At 32.2% G+C, this 14,086-nt stretch overlaps 1 protein-coding gene across 1 annotated transcript in view; it reads right to left on the bottom strand.

The window, feature by feature from the left end:
• Nucleotides 1-14,086, bottom strand: part of SNX2 (sorting nexin 2) — a 53,535-nt gene that overhangs the window by 1,944 nt on the left and 37,505 nt on the right. Inside the window, exons 8-14 of the mRNA XM_030869792.2 lie at nucleotides 11,214-11,289; nucleotides 10,171-10,284; nucleotides 9,821-9,914; nucleotides 8,280-8,485; nucleotides 1,779-1,922; nucleotides 493-573; nucleotides 297-368 (exon numbers count right to left, since the gene is read on the bottom strand). Coding sequence (XP_030725652.1) covers nucleotides 297-368; nucleotides 493-573; nucleotides 1,779-1,922; nucleotides 8,280-8,485; nucleotides 9,821-9,914; nucleotides 10,171-10,284; nucleotides 11,214-11,289 — 787 coding nt within the window. The remainder of the gene's footprint in view (nucleotides 1-296; nucleotides 369-492; nucleotides 574-1,778; nucleotides 1,923-8,279; nucleotides 8,486-9,820; nucleotides 9,915-10,170; nucleotides 10,285-11,213; nucleotides 11,290-14,086) is intronic.

Genomic DNA, 14,086 nt, shown 5'->3' with positions numbered 1-14,086 from the left:
TGGGACGACTGAGAAAAAGGGAAAAGTAGTCCAGAGTGTTTCTCATATTCTAAAACTGGGAAAAGTGTATCTTTCCTAGAGGTTAGCAGTAGGGGCAAAAAGGACCCGAGAATTTCCAATTACTTTTACTACCATTCTTCCTTTGCTGTCTTTGGTTTTCTCTACTCCATTTATTACTTCTCAAGTAATTACTTCTCAAGTAATTACTTCTCATTTCATTGATTATCATCTTTAAAATAAAAAAGCATATCAAAAACAAATTCTAGAAGTTTTTAAGTTATAAAAAATTACCTTACCTGTTGCTGTGTTTGTACTAATGATTCTAAGTACTTGATAATAACAGTTTTAAAATCTTTCACTCGTTGTTTCTGTTAAAGTACAATACATGGGGGAAAAAAGGTCCATTAGTACAAAACCAAACTTGATTTTACCATGATATTGTGGCAAAATGTGACCAAGTTGTTAAGAAAAGTGTGAAATTATTATACTTGCCTCAAATCTTCCCACTTCTTTTCGAATTGTTTTAGAGATCTGTTCAAAATCTCTTTCTCCTTGTTGCACTTTTGCCTCCCACTGACAAAAACAAACAAAAAGGTACAAATTTTTTAATCTTGTCTGGGAAAAATTTATAGAACTAGCTGTCATGACCACTCATTTGATTTATAATGCAGTGCCTAAAAATCCTGAAAGCTCAATATTGGCAAAGCCCAGTTTGGCATCATTCAAACTTGTATGTAACTTTTCAGTAGTGGAAATGCACATCAGCTTAATTTCCATTAATATTTTACTGTCAGACTTACGATTAGGATATTCTAGTGCTTAATGAACTACAGTCTCCACACCTTAATTTAGATGAAAAGATTTTGAGTATAAAATTCACCATCAAATAATTTAGCAGTGTTAGAGTGTAATTTTCTCATTTCTTTATATGCCTTTAAATTATTTCAAAATATATCAATACTACTGGCTAATTTCAAGAATACATGTTCATCACAATTTATATGCCCATGGAAATAATTAATTAGAAAAATTATATGACAAACATTTAAAAAACATTTTTGTAATGGTGAAATGTACAGATTAAAAAAAAATTGTGCAATTATGGTCTACTGAACACCTATCGGTAAACATTAAATTCACTACAGAAACAATGAACGTTGTGATTAGTGACCAATGGAACAGCTAAAATAAAATAAATGAAGACTTAAGCAATGAAATGATATTTTCCCACTATGTAACCAAAACACTGGTACATACTCTTCAAAGAGCAGGTACATTTACTTTAAGTAATATAAAGGTTGTCCTACCTCTTCAATTTCCTTATTGAAGCATGGCAAAAAAAGTGTATAAATTATAATAAACTTATACAAATTTACTAAAATACCATATATAATACATATATATGGGGGATAATGTCGCCTGGACAGCTACATGTGGGACAAGTCTATCTCTAAAACCAGTTTTAGACACAAAATAAGTAATTATCTGAAATCAAATTAACCATCTCAAAAGAAATGTGTGATCATTAATTCAAAGTTAATTTAAATCTTTTCCTTGTATGTTTCTTTATCCATTCCATAATTATGTGAAAGTAACAAAGGGATCTGGAGATTTTAATGATGATCAAAATGTTAAAGTAATTACAAAACAGTTCATAAGTTATGAAAAAATAGCTAAGTGTTGAATGGTTCAGAAAAAAATTTATGAAAAATTATGCATATATGAATGAGTCATGGAAAATTTGTAAAGAGATAAATAAAGCATTTTGTATTAATCACCTCTCTTATTTCATTTTTAGCTTGCTGTATTTTATCTGGTTTGTTAGCAACCATCATTTTTGCTTCAGTTTCACGTTTTTTGAGCAAAGTAATTTGAGCGTCTTCCCATTTCTGCCAGCACTTCATTCGATGGTCAAATACACCCTATAAGTGAATGACATAATATTACTACTGGGAATTAACACTGAAATACTTCCAAAATACTAGAAGTGCTATAGTACGAAAAACAATAAAACCAAGTACTTATATACTACTCTAATATAATGAGATATTGAAAATAAACACGCCAATATCAAAGAAAATAGAGGTCCATATTCATTTGCTTAAAAACAAAAACCTGGTAATTGGATGAAATGTAAGAGCTCAGAATAAAAAAACAAAAAACAAAACTACATATAAAATCCATTTCACTAGCCTTTAGGGTTTTTTTCTTTTTCTTAGTTCCCATACCAGGGGGATCAAACTCATGCCCCCTGCACTGAGAGTGCAGAGTCTTAACCAATGGACCACCAGGGAAGTCCCACCTTTAGGGTTTAAAATGTGGCTTATAATAAGATTCCTAACAGAGTTTTATGCTTTGAAGAAAGATTTAATAGGAAAATGCTGGTGTCATATTTACAATTGAAAGTTTTCCTACTAAAATATCAAAAGCAGATTTAAGTGTTGGAAATACGCCAAAAAATTAAAAATAGGAAATGTGAAAAGCCATAAGATAACAGAAAGTAAAGTAAAAATGTGGTGGAAGAGATTACCAATAGCAAATAAAAGAAAAGGCAAAACAATGTAAAGATATAACAAAATGCCGGGGGCGGGGGGAGAGATAGTCCTATACAAGGTAAAAAGCGCAAATGGATATATGTATCTAGTATGCAGAATTAAATGAAGAAATAGACAAAAAGATCGTAACAGAACAATTCAACCAACTCCATGACTTCTTTCAAGGGGTTTGGTAGAGCAAGAGCAAGTGAATGGAGGAAAAAAATGAAATATGAATGTAAGACACTAATTAGAAATTTCATTAAAAAAAAACTGATGGACAGACTGGAATACAACAATAATCCCTTTTCTAGCTTGATGTTGGGGATATATTCACTTTTTTTAGTATTTATTAATTGAACAAATGAAGCAAGCATTAATAACATGGGTGAAACAGTGTTATTTTCATTTATTCCAAATAGAGAGCTTTTGGATCAAGAAACAGTAAATTAATACATGCTGTTATAGGAACCTGATGAAGAAGAAAGCACGTAGATAGTGTATTTCAAGGTGTAGGCTTTGGAACAAATCAAATTTGGATTCAAATACTAGTTTTGTCACTGTATGATCTTGGGGAAATTCATTTAATTTCTATAACCCACAGTTCTTCCAAATATAAAACAGTGAAATGAGATCTAGATTTATGGACTAGGAATAAAATGAAAAGTATATAGCATGCATGGTGACTTAACCTAGAGGATGTTTAATAATTAGTAAGTACTATTATGGATTACTTCTAGATAACATACACATATAAACGTAGTTGATTAACTCTTAGATTTCTACCAGAAGTGCAAATAATAATAACTTAAGTAATAGAAAAAAACCATAATCGGACTGTATTTACAGCATACAGCATATTTTGAAAATGTGGGCAAGAATATTAAAAACTCCAAATCCAGAGTTCTTAAAGACAGTACACATTTTAATTAGCCAGGACGAGACATCCCAGGTAAACTGGTAAGTTAAACGCACTCTATAGGCATTTAAATACATTTTACTAGATTTGTCATCTCATATAATTTCTCTTCTCTCAGTAGTCTTACTGTTCTCTGTTTGCTTTTTTTATGTTTAAAAGACTACATTCTCCTTAAAACATTTCTCATTATGAACTGATTTTGCTTCAGCCAAATTAATTTGGGCCAAAATCACAAAAGTAATACATCTAACACAAATACATTCAAAAAGTCACTATTATTTACAACAAACAAACAATCCCTGTGCCTCACCCCCTACACATACACAAATTTTAAAAGTAATTTAAGACTTTAGGCCTAGTTTTCCTTTAAAGGAACACGGCCATATCAGCTCTTCATTTATAAATTCCTCTGTTCAATAACAATTTGATTATTTAAAATATGTACCAATACAGTGCAACAGCGAACCAAAATGCCCTTTAATTTCAATATTTGCTTAAGTTCTTAGTATATATCAACTGGCCTTTTCAGTGATACACCAACTTAAACTAATTTGGTCTCTGCCCGGTTTATTATCTCATAATATTCCAAAAATCACATGTTCACTGTGGTACAGATATAGGAGCTATGGTAAAGGCAAAGCTACTAAAGTCAGGTTATTTTAGATAAAAAAATTAATCTCAACTCCATAAGAATTAACTTTTTCTTCACTTGGTTTTCTACCCTTGTAACACCAGAATATAAAAGAAAAAAAGAATCAGAACCATACCTGATCTTCTAAAAATGCTATCTTTTTTTCTTTCCCATTGGGGTATAGCTGTTTTACAATGTTGTGCTAGTTTCTACTGTACAGCGAAGTGGAGTTCCCTGAGCTATACAGCAGGTTCTCATTATTTATCTATTTTATACATATTAGTGTATATATGTCAATCCCCAAATATCAAATCATAACTTAATGTATGCCTCTGCATGTCAAGATACTAATCCACTGTGGTACAACCAGCTTCTTCTACAAGAGGGATACATTTACACTGATGATTGACTTTAGACATCCCCCACCCCCCGCCAATTTATGGTACGCAATTGTATGCAAGTTCATCTAGGTTAGACAAGGTTGCAGTTGTGGAGTTTTCCTGGCCAATCAGGAAATTTAAGGCTGCAATTTTAATTTAATTAATACCATATTCTAATTCAGTGAATCTGAAAGTATGCTGCCTAGATTCCTGGAGTCCTGAAAGGATGCTGATTACTTACAGCCAAACGATGAAGATGTTAAACTCCTTGGGGAATCCATCTACTGGTTTTTAAAAAAATTATTTTATGTATTTTATAGATCTGCATTCCCTGTAAGAATTCCTTATGAAGATTCTAGTGCTAAAAACATTCAAAGCTATTACCCTCAATCCCTGACCCTCCTCTAGTGGCTCACAGAAGGCCAATACATGAAAATGCATCTAACGAGTTTACCACTTAATACACGTGAGCTAACTAACCGTATTATCCAAAATATAGAGTCCCAGATGTCAGAGCCTATACAAAAGAGGGAAACAGGAGTTCCCTGGCTACAAGGCCAGGCCTGGGCAGTATTCTGAGTGGATGAACTTCATCACTTTCTTTAAGGCCCCAATTTCTCATGTTCTCAGTACCCCTACTTTGGCCCTAAATTCTAATTCCCAAAGTACTCCTAGTTTCAAAATTACCATCATTTTAAAAAGTACTCTCAATACGGATAAAAGAAAGAGCTAAGTATTAAATAGTATTAAACAGGTATTAGAAATCAGTAAGACAAAAAATAAAACTGGGCATAAACATAAACAATTCTTAGAAGTGCAAATGGCTTATCATTTGTAAACATGCTTAAATTCACAATAACTAAAGAAATTAAAACTTACACACACACAAAAAAACCACCACTGGGTGGGAGAAGAAGCAACACATATATTGGTGTGAGAGTATAAAGAGGTATAACCTCTTCAGACAGTAATATGGCAACGTTTATTGAAATTTAAACTTCATATACCCTTTGGCCAAGTAATTCTACTTCTAGGAATTTTATGCCCAAAGAATTATTATCAAAATACTTAATATTTAATATTGGACTCATCAAATAATACAAGGTCCATCTATATACTAAATGATGGAATATGATACAACCATTTAAAAGAATGCAACATATATTTACGTAAGTTGATAAAGAGACCTTTTTAAAATAGAGTGGGTTAAAAAAAAGCAGGCAAAGAATCATGATATAATATGTGCCTTTTTGAAGAAGGAAGGAAGAGATGAAGGGAAGGAGAAGGGGGCTGAGACAAAGAAACAGAAAGAAAGAAGGAAAGAAAAACAAAGAGAAAATTAGCTTCATAAATGTGCACAGCTAATTCTGTAAAGACATCTAACAGAATTTCACCAAGGGAAGAGAAACTAGAGGTTTTAGTAAAAAGAAATTTTCCCTTTTAGGGCTGTTAGAATTATTCTGTGCATGTATTACTCTTTCAAATACAAATGAATTAGTTTAAAATAAAAAACAAACAAAAAATAAAGACCATAAAAAATGCCTTGTCATCTTATGCCATAATTTCTCAACTCCTTTATGAAGTTGACCTGGGCTAGGTTTCAGTAGAAAATCAATCTGAAAGAGCTTAATTCATCTTAAGGTATAACTTGACCATAGCTCTTTAACTCTCCTTTTAGTCAATGAATCACTAATTCAGTATTTCCCAAAGTGTGTTGCATATATGTAAAAATATATTAAGTGGAAAAGAATTCCTGTTCATATGAATTTGGAAGCCTCTGGATTAAATAAAGTTAAATGTCTTTTTTTACTGCTAGACAGTCCTGAGCTTTTTAAATGCACTCTGAATCTGCAAGACAGGGATACTGCATACATTATCTCCAAAACTCAGCTGACTGTGGCACATCTTTCGGTGTCAGTGTTATGTAGAAAACATTCCGGGAAACACTGATATAACTGTAATTTCATGGAATGTAAAAAAACAGTAAGAAGGCAGAGGCAGTATGAGAAAAGCTGTTTTTGAGGGATAAGCATCCAACACACAGGGAGGCCAACCCTGTCAGGGAGTCTTGTCCCAGGTTAGCTCTTCTCAGCAGGTACTACTTCTCACAGACAGTGCCTAGTGTCCCTTTCTGAACCCACAGGTTTTTTGCAGGTGTTATACTTTTTAATAATAGCTCTCATGCTAGTGGGAGCTCTGGAATGAGGTGAGAGCAGGTGAGAAACAGGAACCATTATCTGTAAACTGAATTTCTGTATATCACAAGTTGCCTATATAAAATGAACTGATAACTATCTATATTAATATATTTAAATAGGTGAAAAGAAAAATTAACCGCCAGGAATATAAAGAGTAACATCTAACAACATAAATGTCCATCAACAGAGGAACAGATAAAGAAGATGTGGAATATTACTCAGCCATAAAATAATGCTATTTGCAGCAACATGGATGGACCTAGAGATTGTCATTCTGAGTGAAGTAAGTCAGACACAGAAAGACAAATATCATATGATATTGCTTATACGTGGAATCTAAAAAAAAGGGTACAAATGAACTTATTTACAAAACAGCAGTAGAGTCATGGATGTAGCAAACAAACTTACAGTTACCAGGGGATAAGGGAGTGAAGGGATAATCTGGGAGATTGGGACTGACATATACACACTACTATATATAAAATAGATAAGTAGTAAGACCTGCTGTATAGTACAGGGAACTCTACTCAATACTCTGTAATGGCCTATATGGGAAAAGAATCTAAAAAAGAAAAGAGTGGATATATGTATATGTATAACGGATTCACTTTGCTGTTCACCTGAAACTAACACAACATTGTAAATCAACTACACTCCAATAAAAACTGAAAGAGTAACACCTAAGAATAAATACAAACAAAATTGGTAATGTAGACAAACCTAAACCTAAGAAAGTACCACTCTGAAATGCTAAGAACCCTCTAGTAATAACTGTCATCATTAGCCTGAGAACAGAATCGTCTATAATATGCAATGCATCAATGTTCTGATTATAAATACTAATTTAACTTTCTAGATGTTTGAATCCAATGTAAACTTCCAGTTCCCCCGGACGCCATGAGAACTAACGTTCCTAACAGTAATTCAAAGACACCGTAAGATCTTAAAAAGTATATTCCAAAACATGTAACATAAAATAAGTCAGTTCAGTTTCATTACCTGAATATTGGAGTTATCTATAAAATACTAATTTTCATTAGTTAATGGGATTACTTTCTTAACTATTCAGAAACTTAAGACTGTTCATCCTTAAACATTACCACTAGGTAACACAATTTTTTATCTAATCTAGTCCCATCTTGTCTATAATTAGATGGTGACATATACACAGAATGTCTGCTTATAGTCCAAATTCATGCCAAAGCCACCGTTAAACATATTCATGCAATAATCAGTTCTGGTTTTTTCCTGCTTCTTATTATAACTTTACTAATGATAACAGAATCCACTGGGTAGTTTCAGCTTATGCTAGAAGGAGTAAACAAATGCTATCAGTTGGCTGCAAACTTCTATATATAAATACATAAGTAAGTGTGTAATGGTTTTATTTTATTTGGCATCCTTAGATCTCTTAAAAACAACAATTCTGCCTATTGTACTGTCTAAGTCATAGGGGAAGAGAATATTAAGCTATGAATAATCATCTTGAAGCCATTTTATACTTACTAGTATGTAATTTACACACTTAAATGCATGCCTAATAGGATATCATATTCTTCTTATAAGCAAAACACTGAAGTATGAAGAATTCAAGGAAGATTACAAAATAAGGCTTACTTTCACTGCAGCAATAAGACGAATGTAGTCACTAAGTAGTTCTGAAAACATATAAAAGTCAGCAAAAGCTTGTTCTTGATGTAACTGGTCTATCTTCTCCTCAACCTCTGCAAGCTGAGACAAAGCTCTAGACAGTGCAGTATGATCTTCAGAATTACCTAACATGGCAGCACTTTTAGCAAAGGCAGCTGTGTTGGCTGAAAGTTCTGAAATTAAAAAGTATGCACTTTTAGTGTTCACTAGTGAAATTTTTTAATATTGCATTGATTTTTTACTGTCGTTCTAAATTTTATCTATTCACAAACTGCTCAAATATTTTAAAATAATTAACATGCAACAATCAGTCATTAAAATGCCTTGGGCAGATAAATGTTAACTGCTCAGAGCTCTACTGAAAATTTAAAAGAACCACTGCCTATATTCCCAGGGGATGAACTATGTTTAATAATATAATAATCTCCCTTCCCTTTCTCCCCTAAAGTGCTCACTGTTTCTCTGTCTAGTCCTAAAAAAGACAAAAAATATATTTTTCATATGGAAAGCACTGGGAACGCTCACAATTGATTTATACTACATTATTTGGCCTTTAAACATTTATTGAAAATAATGTCTATAATTTTTGATAAGAATATTATTTAGCTCACAGGAGGAAAGCAAAGTAAAATTGTACATGCAATTCACATAAATCTTATTCTTTTCTTCTTTGTGTGCAACAACAATGCGTAGTGAAATATTAAGAATTTCTGAAAAGATTTTTCAATGTGATTATTTCAGATACATCAAATAAAGAAAAACAGATGTCAAGGACTAACTATTATATTGCTTGGATTGCTCTGTTGCTCTGCATTATGTAAAGTTCTCTTAAAGAACCATAAAATGTTCCCTAAGAGAAAGAATACAAATAGCAAAAACTGTTATAAGTTACTTTCAATAATAAATGTACCAGTAGATTTTCTGTAATTATTTTTTGCAATGTATTGCTGGGAATGGCATATACTAAATTATTTATTGTTTTAGAAAGATGATTGTAAAAGCCATGTATTCTTCAAAAATAAAACCAAAAACCTCACCATGGAATCAAAAAATTACAACTAAAATTTTCTATGAATTTTTAACACCCCCTCCAGGTTTTTAAATATGGTATTTGAAAAATGAAGAAAATACTCCAGAGTTCTCTATGAAATATAGGTACAAAACTAACATTTTAAAGAAAAATTTCATCATTCATTTTTGAATTTCATTCCTTAATTATATAAGAGTTATCAATAAGACATCTTCATTCATTCATTAAACATGTTTAACAAAGAGTTAATCAGTTTTAATCCAAAATTCAAAATATACTTTTACAAGTTCAAGATTTTTCTCCTTCTAAACTAGAAGTTACATAAAATGGAACAGAAAACATTAAATAACAAAGTTGAAACAGAAAACATCCTCTTTAAAATATTCATAACTTTAAAATGTTCATTTTTAATAAAATTTAAATAAAATATCTGAATTAACTTACAGCGTTAAACATATAAATAACAAGACAAACAAACCTTTTCTATGACAGACCAAGGCTTCAACACTGGCATGAAGTTTCCTAAGTTGCTGATCCAGATTTTCAAATTGCTGCTGCTTTTCTTCGAACCACTAAGAAAAAAATGAAAAATGGAGCTAATTTAGCCAGAACAAACCACTGTAAATTAGGTTACCAATAAATAGCAAGCTACATTCCTTGTTTTAAAGCAACAAATTAACCATGTATAACCATGGTGGTCAACTGATGTGCTGAGAACTAAACTCAATAAGCAAATTAATATCCTATTTTCTACTTGTACAGCTTTAAAATGCAACTGTTGGGCTCATTAATTCATCTCATTATTCAAGTCAAAAAATCAGCTCTTACGGCATCCGATTCATTCATCTTGATTGTCATTTTGTTGACAGCGTCGGCAGCCTTGTTCACCATCCTCAATATTCCTGCTCCACTCAGAGCCTGTGTATTAACTGCTCTAGGCAGCTGGAATTGAATGACAAATAAGGGCAAACAAACCGGTTAAAAGCCTGGAGGTTTAACTGGCCACAGAAGGGACTGCCCCCACACACAGCCCCGAAAAAAAAGAAAAAAGAAAAAAAGGAGGTTGTATTTTCTTCACTCTCATACATTTCAATAGTGAGATGTAATTTCTCAAATGCACTACTTCTCAAAGGAAAACTTAAAAAATAGACTTTCCATTTGTTTTTCTTCTGCACGTTTACATTTAGATGGAACAACACTCTGTTTGTCAAAATATATTAAGAAATTGCCAAGCACTTTAACACTGGCCACCTGTTTGCTAGCAGAAATAAACTGTTTATAAGGAAAAAAGAAGAGTCTTGAGAAAAATCTCCTTATGTTTAGTTAGAACTGTGTGATTTTGAATTTTTTAACAATTCTGGGGTTCAAGTAAATTTAAAAACAAATCTCAAACGGTAACAATTAGAGGATAAAATGTGCCAAATATAAAGAGCAGCATGGTTATAATTAAAGCTCTTTCAAATCATAAATTTGCACCTCAAAACCTTAATAAGACGATTAGAATGTAGACACACAAACACACATTATTCAACTATCTCTAAAATGAGGTCTGAATAAACTTATTTCAACACAATGCCTAAGCAACAACTTAGGGAATTCAGAATTAGACTATTTATAAGCCATTCTTTTAAATCTGGTTTTAATTTTTCAAGAAAGGGAATGATCATCCTACAATTATCAACGCAAAGAAGATATTTTGTTAGTAATTTAAAGTAATTAAAGCTAATTAAAGCATTAAGCAAAAAAAAATCTTTGCTTTATTCCATCTATTAATGCAACTGTTTACTGAACACCTATTCTTATACAAATTATTACACTGATAATCATAAATGAGAACATTTACATATAAAAATTTAAAGTAGAAATAATACCTCTGAACTTTCCAAGAACTGCCTTAAATCAGGATCCTGTAGTAAAGTCGGATGCTTTACTGTTCTTTGAAGATACCTAGATTTAAGAATAAAATGCTCCTTTATTTATCAGTACCATCTTATTTTAAATCTTATTTCAACAAAATAAAAATTAAAAAATAAAAAAAAAGATGTCCTCTGTTTGCCTCCTATCATATCAGTTTGCCTTCACTCTAATTATGTAGAATCTTATAGCAATTTAATGATTAAAAAGCTTTTCGTTCATCTTTTGAAAATTCATAATTATGTAAAAAGAGACATGGTGGGGGTGGGGGTAGGAATGGGGAGAGGTTAAATAACTTATCAAACTTCTCACTGCGAAGTATTAGAGTTATAAAAGGGTATATAGGTAAATTTATCAAATAATGCTATCTTTCGGTGGGTCATTATATTTCCAGTTATTACTATACATATTCTAGTAATATATATATTACTATGTAGTCCAGTTAAACTTTTTTTTTTTAAATTGTCATCATTACCAAAATGGAGAGCAGCCTACCAATTTCTTTTTTCTTGGCAGCAGATTTTAATTATCAAGTAAGTTTTGGTCCTTATTTGACAAGGACTAAATTTTCTTCAATATTTTTATTTTTAAGGTTCTGCTATTTTTGATAAATGTCTTCCTTATATGACATCACATAAAATAAAAAGTAAAGAGAAACATCATTATTAAATCACTATTAGCCTAACTTTAGTAATTTTCCTTTACTAGAAAAGGTATAGCCCTGACATTCATAATAAATTACCAATCTTTCATAAAAAAAAAAGGTTCACTATTTGATGATCATTGATTACTTAACTAATCCCATTTTTAAAAAATTGCTCTTTCCCCAGATTAGTAACATGCAATAATATTTCAATTATAATATTTTACCTAACAGTTAATATACCTTTATTTCTGCAGCATAAATGTAGTCAGTGATGACTTCTATCTCTTTACAAGATTATAAAGTATGCCTAAAATAGTTTCTAAAAAAAGTGATAATCTTTTCTAAAGTCAAACACTATATATAATGGTTAAAATGACTAATCGCTGCTTAAATGTTAACTTCTGTTTTTGTATATTTAAATAAAATACACACCATATTAAACTTCACTTTAAGTCAACAGCCCACACAAGAAGTCATTATAACAGAAACAGAGCATTTAATAGATATGTACAATGCAATCTACACTGTGGTTTTAAAAAGTATTTGAGGCTTACTTTATAAAGGTATAAAAGAGATGCAGTAGAACACTAATCCTGTAAGTTTAAGAAATGTTGGTATTTTCCCACTGGAATTTTACTTACAATTTTAACACTGAAGTTCTCCAGTACTACTCTAGGTGAGTTATTTAGTTACTTAGACTGTGCACTGCTTAAAGCAGTCTGTGTAAGTTGTTCATCTGAGTGCACACAACAGCTGATAAATAGCAAGCACTCAGATGTTTGTAAAATGAACAAGCAGGAAGACAAAACATCTAGTACCCAAACCTTTAAGAAATATTCTAATATTTCTACCTAAATGGAAATACCTAATACTATTTATATTCTAAAATAGCTTTTTAAAGTGAGTTCTGCAGAATACTAGTCTCATACAATATTCCATGAAAACGACTGGTTCTACAATCAAGAAAGTTTGAAATATATTACATACATATTCCTTTCTTTAAGACCTATAATGAACAGCAGCATATTAAATGCTGTGAGAAGTACTGCAGGAAAAAAACCTGGTTTAACTTTGCTACACTCTACATTTATAAACCTCAACTGACAATAGATTTCCTTTTTTCACCCTACCACATACTAGCAATCTGAGGAATCCATTTTGGAAAATGATATTCTAGAAAAAGAGATGGTTAAAACTTTTCCTCTTAAGGGTTACATGAAAATAAAGAGCAATTAACCATTAAAAAAAGTATCTGTAAATAGTCATCAATTCAGAATTAAGGTCAGAGAGGGTTGTAGATATATAAAGGAAGGATACAGAACAAAAAGGAAAAGAATGTGAGAAAAGTACACGAAAAGAGGTATGGAGAGAAGCAGAGACACTGAAGGAAGACAGAAGTTGGAAGATGCAATGGAACTGATGAAAAATAAGTATCAGATTCAACAAGAGGTGGTCAGTAGTTGTTCTTGAGAATTGTGCTAAGGAAAAGTTATTGGTACATTTAGAATCACTTAGGGCTTTCAAATTCCTACTTACTTACCAAAACAAAATAAAGCAGGTTATACAAAATGCTTGAGAGGAACAGAGTTAAAGATATTTCTCTCGCTTAAGACTCAGACATGTGTGCTAAGAATGAGAGAATAGACAGGTAGAAAGAGCCTGGGTCTTTGATGACATTCATTTGTTCATTCAACATTTATTGAGCATTTACTACACATCAGTTACCGTTCTGAGTACTCAGAATGTACCAGTGAACAAGAGAACAGGATTCCTTCTCTAGTAGACCTTTAATTAATTTATTTTTTAAGTGATTTATTTACTATTTAATTTATTTTTGGCTGCATCGGGTCTTAGTTGCGGCACGCAGGTTCTTTGTTGAGGCATGCAGGATCCTTCCCTGCGGCGCGTGGGCTTCTGTCTAGTTGTGGCGCGCAGGCTGCAGGGCACGTGGGCTCGGTAGTTGTGGCTTGTGGGTTCCAGAGCGCGTGGGCTCTGTAGTTTGTGGCATGTGGGCTCTCTCTAGTTGAGGCACATGAGCTCAGTAGTTGTGGCATGTGGGCTTAGTTGCCCTGTGGCATGTGGGACCTCAGTTCCCTGACCAGGGATTGAACTCACGTCCCCTGCATTATAAGGTGGATTCTTTACCACTGGACCACCAGGGAAGTCCCTGGAGCTTTAATTTTA

The sequence above is a fragment of the Globicephala melas genome, chromosome 3 (genome assembly GCF_963455315.2).
Source record: "Globicephala melas chromosome 3, mGloMel1.2, whole genome shotgun sequence".
In the NCBI taxonomy this organism is placed as follows: domain Eukaryota; kingdom Metazoa; phylum Chordata; class Mammalia; order Artiodactyla; family Delphinidae; genus Globicephala; species Globicephala melas.
This window is presented reverse-complemented; position numbering and strand designations above follow the sequence as displayed.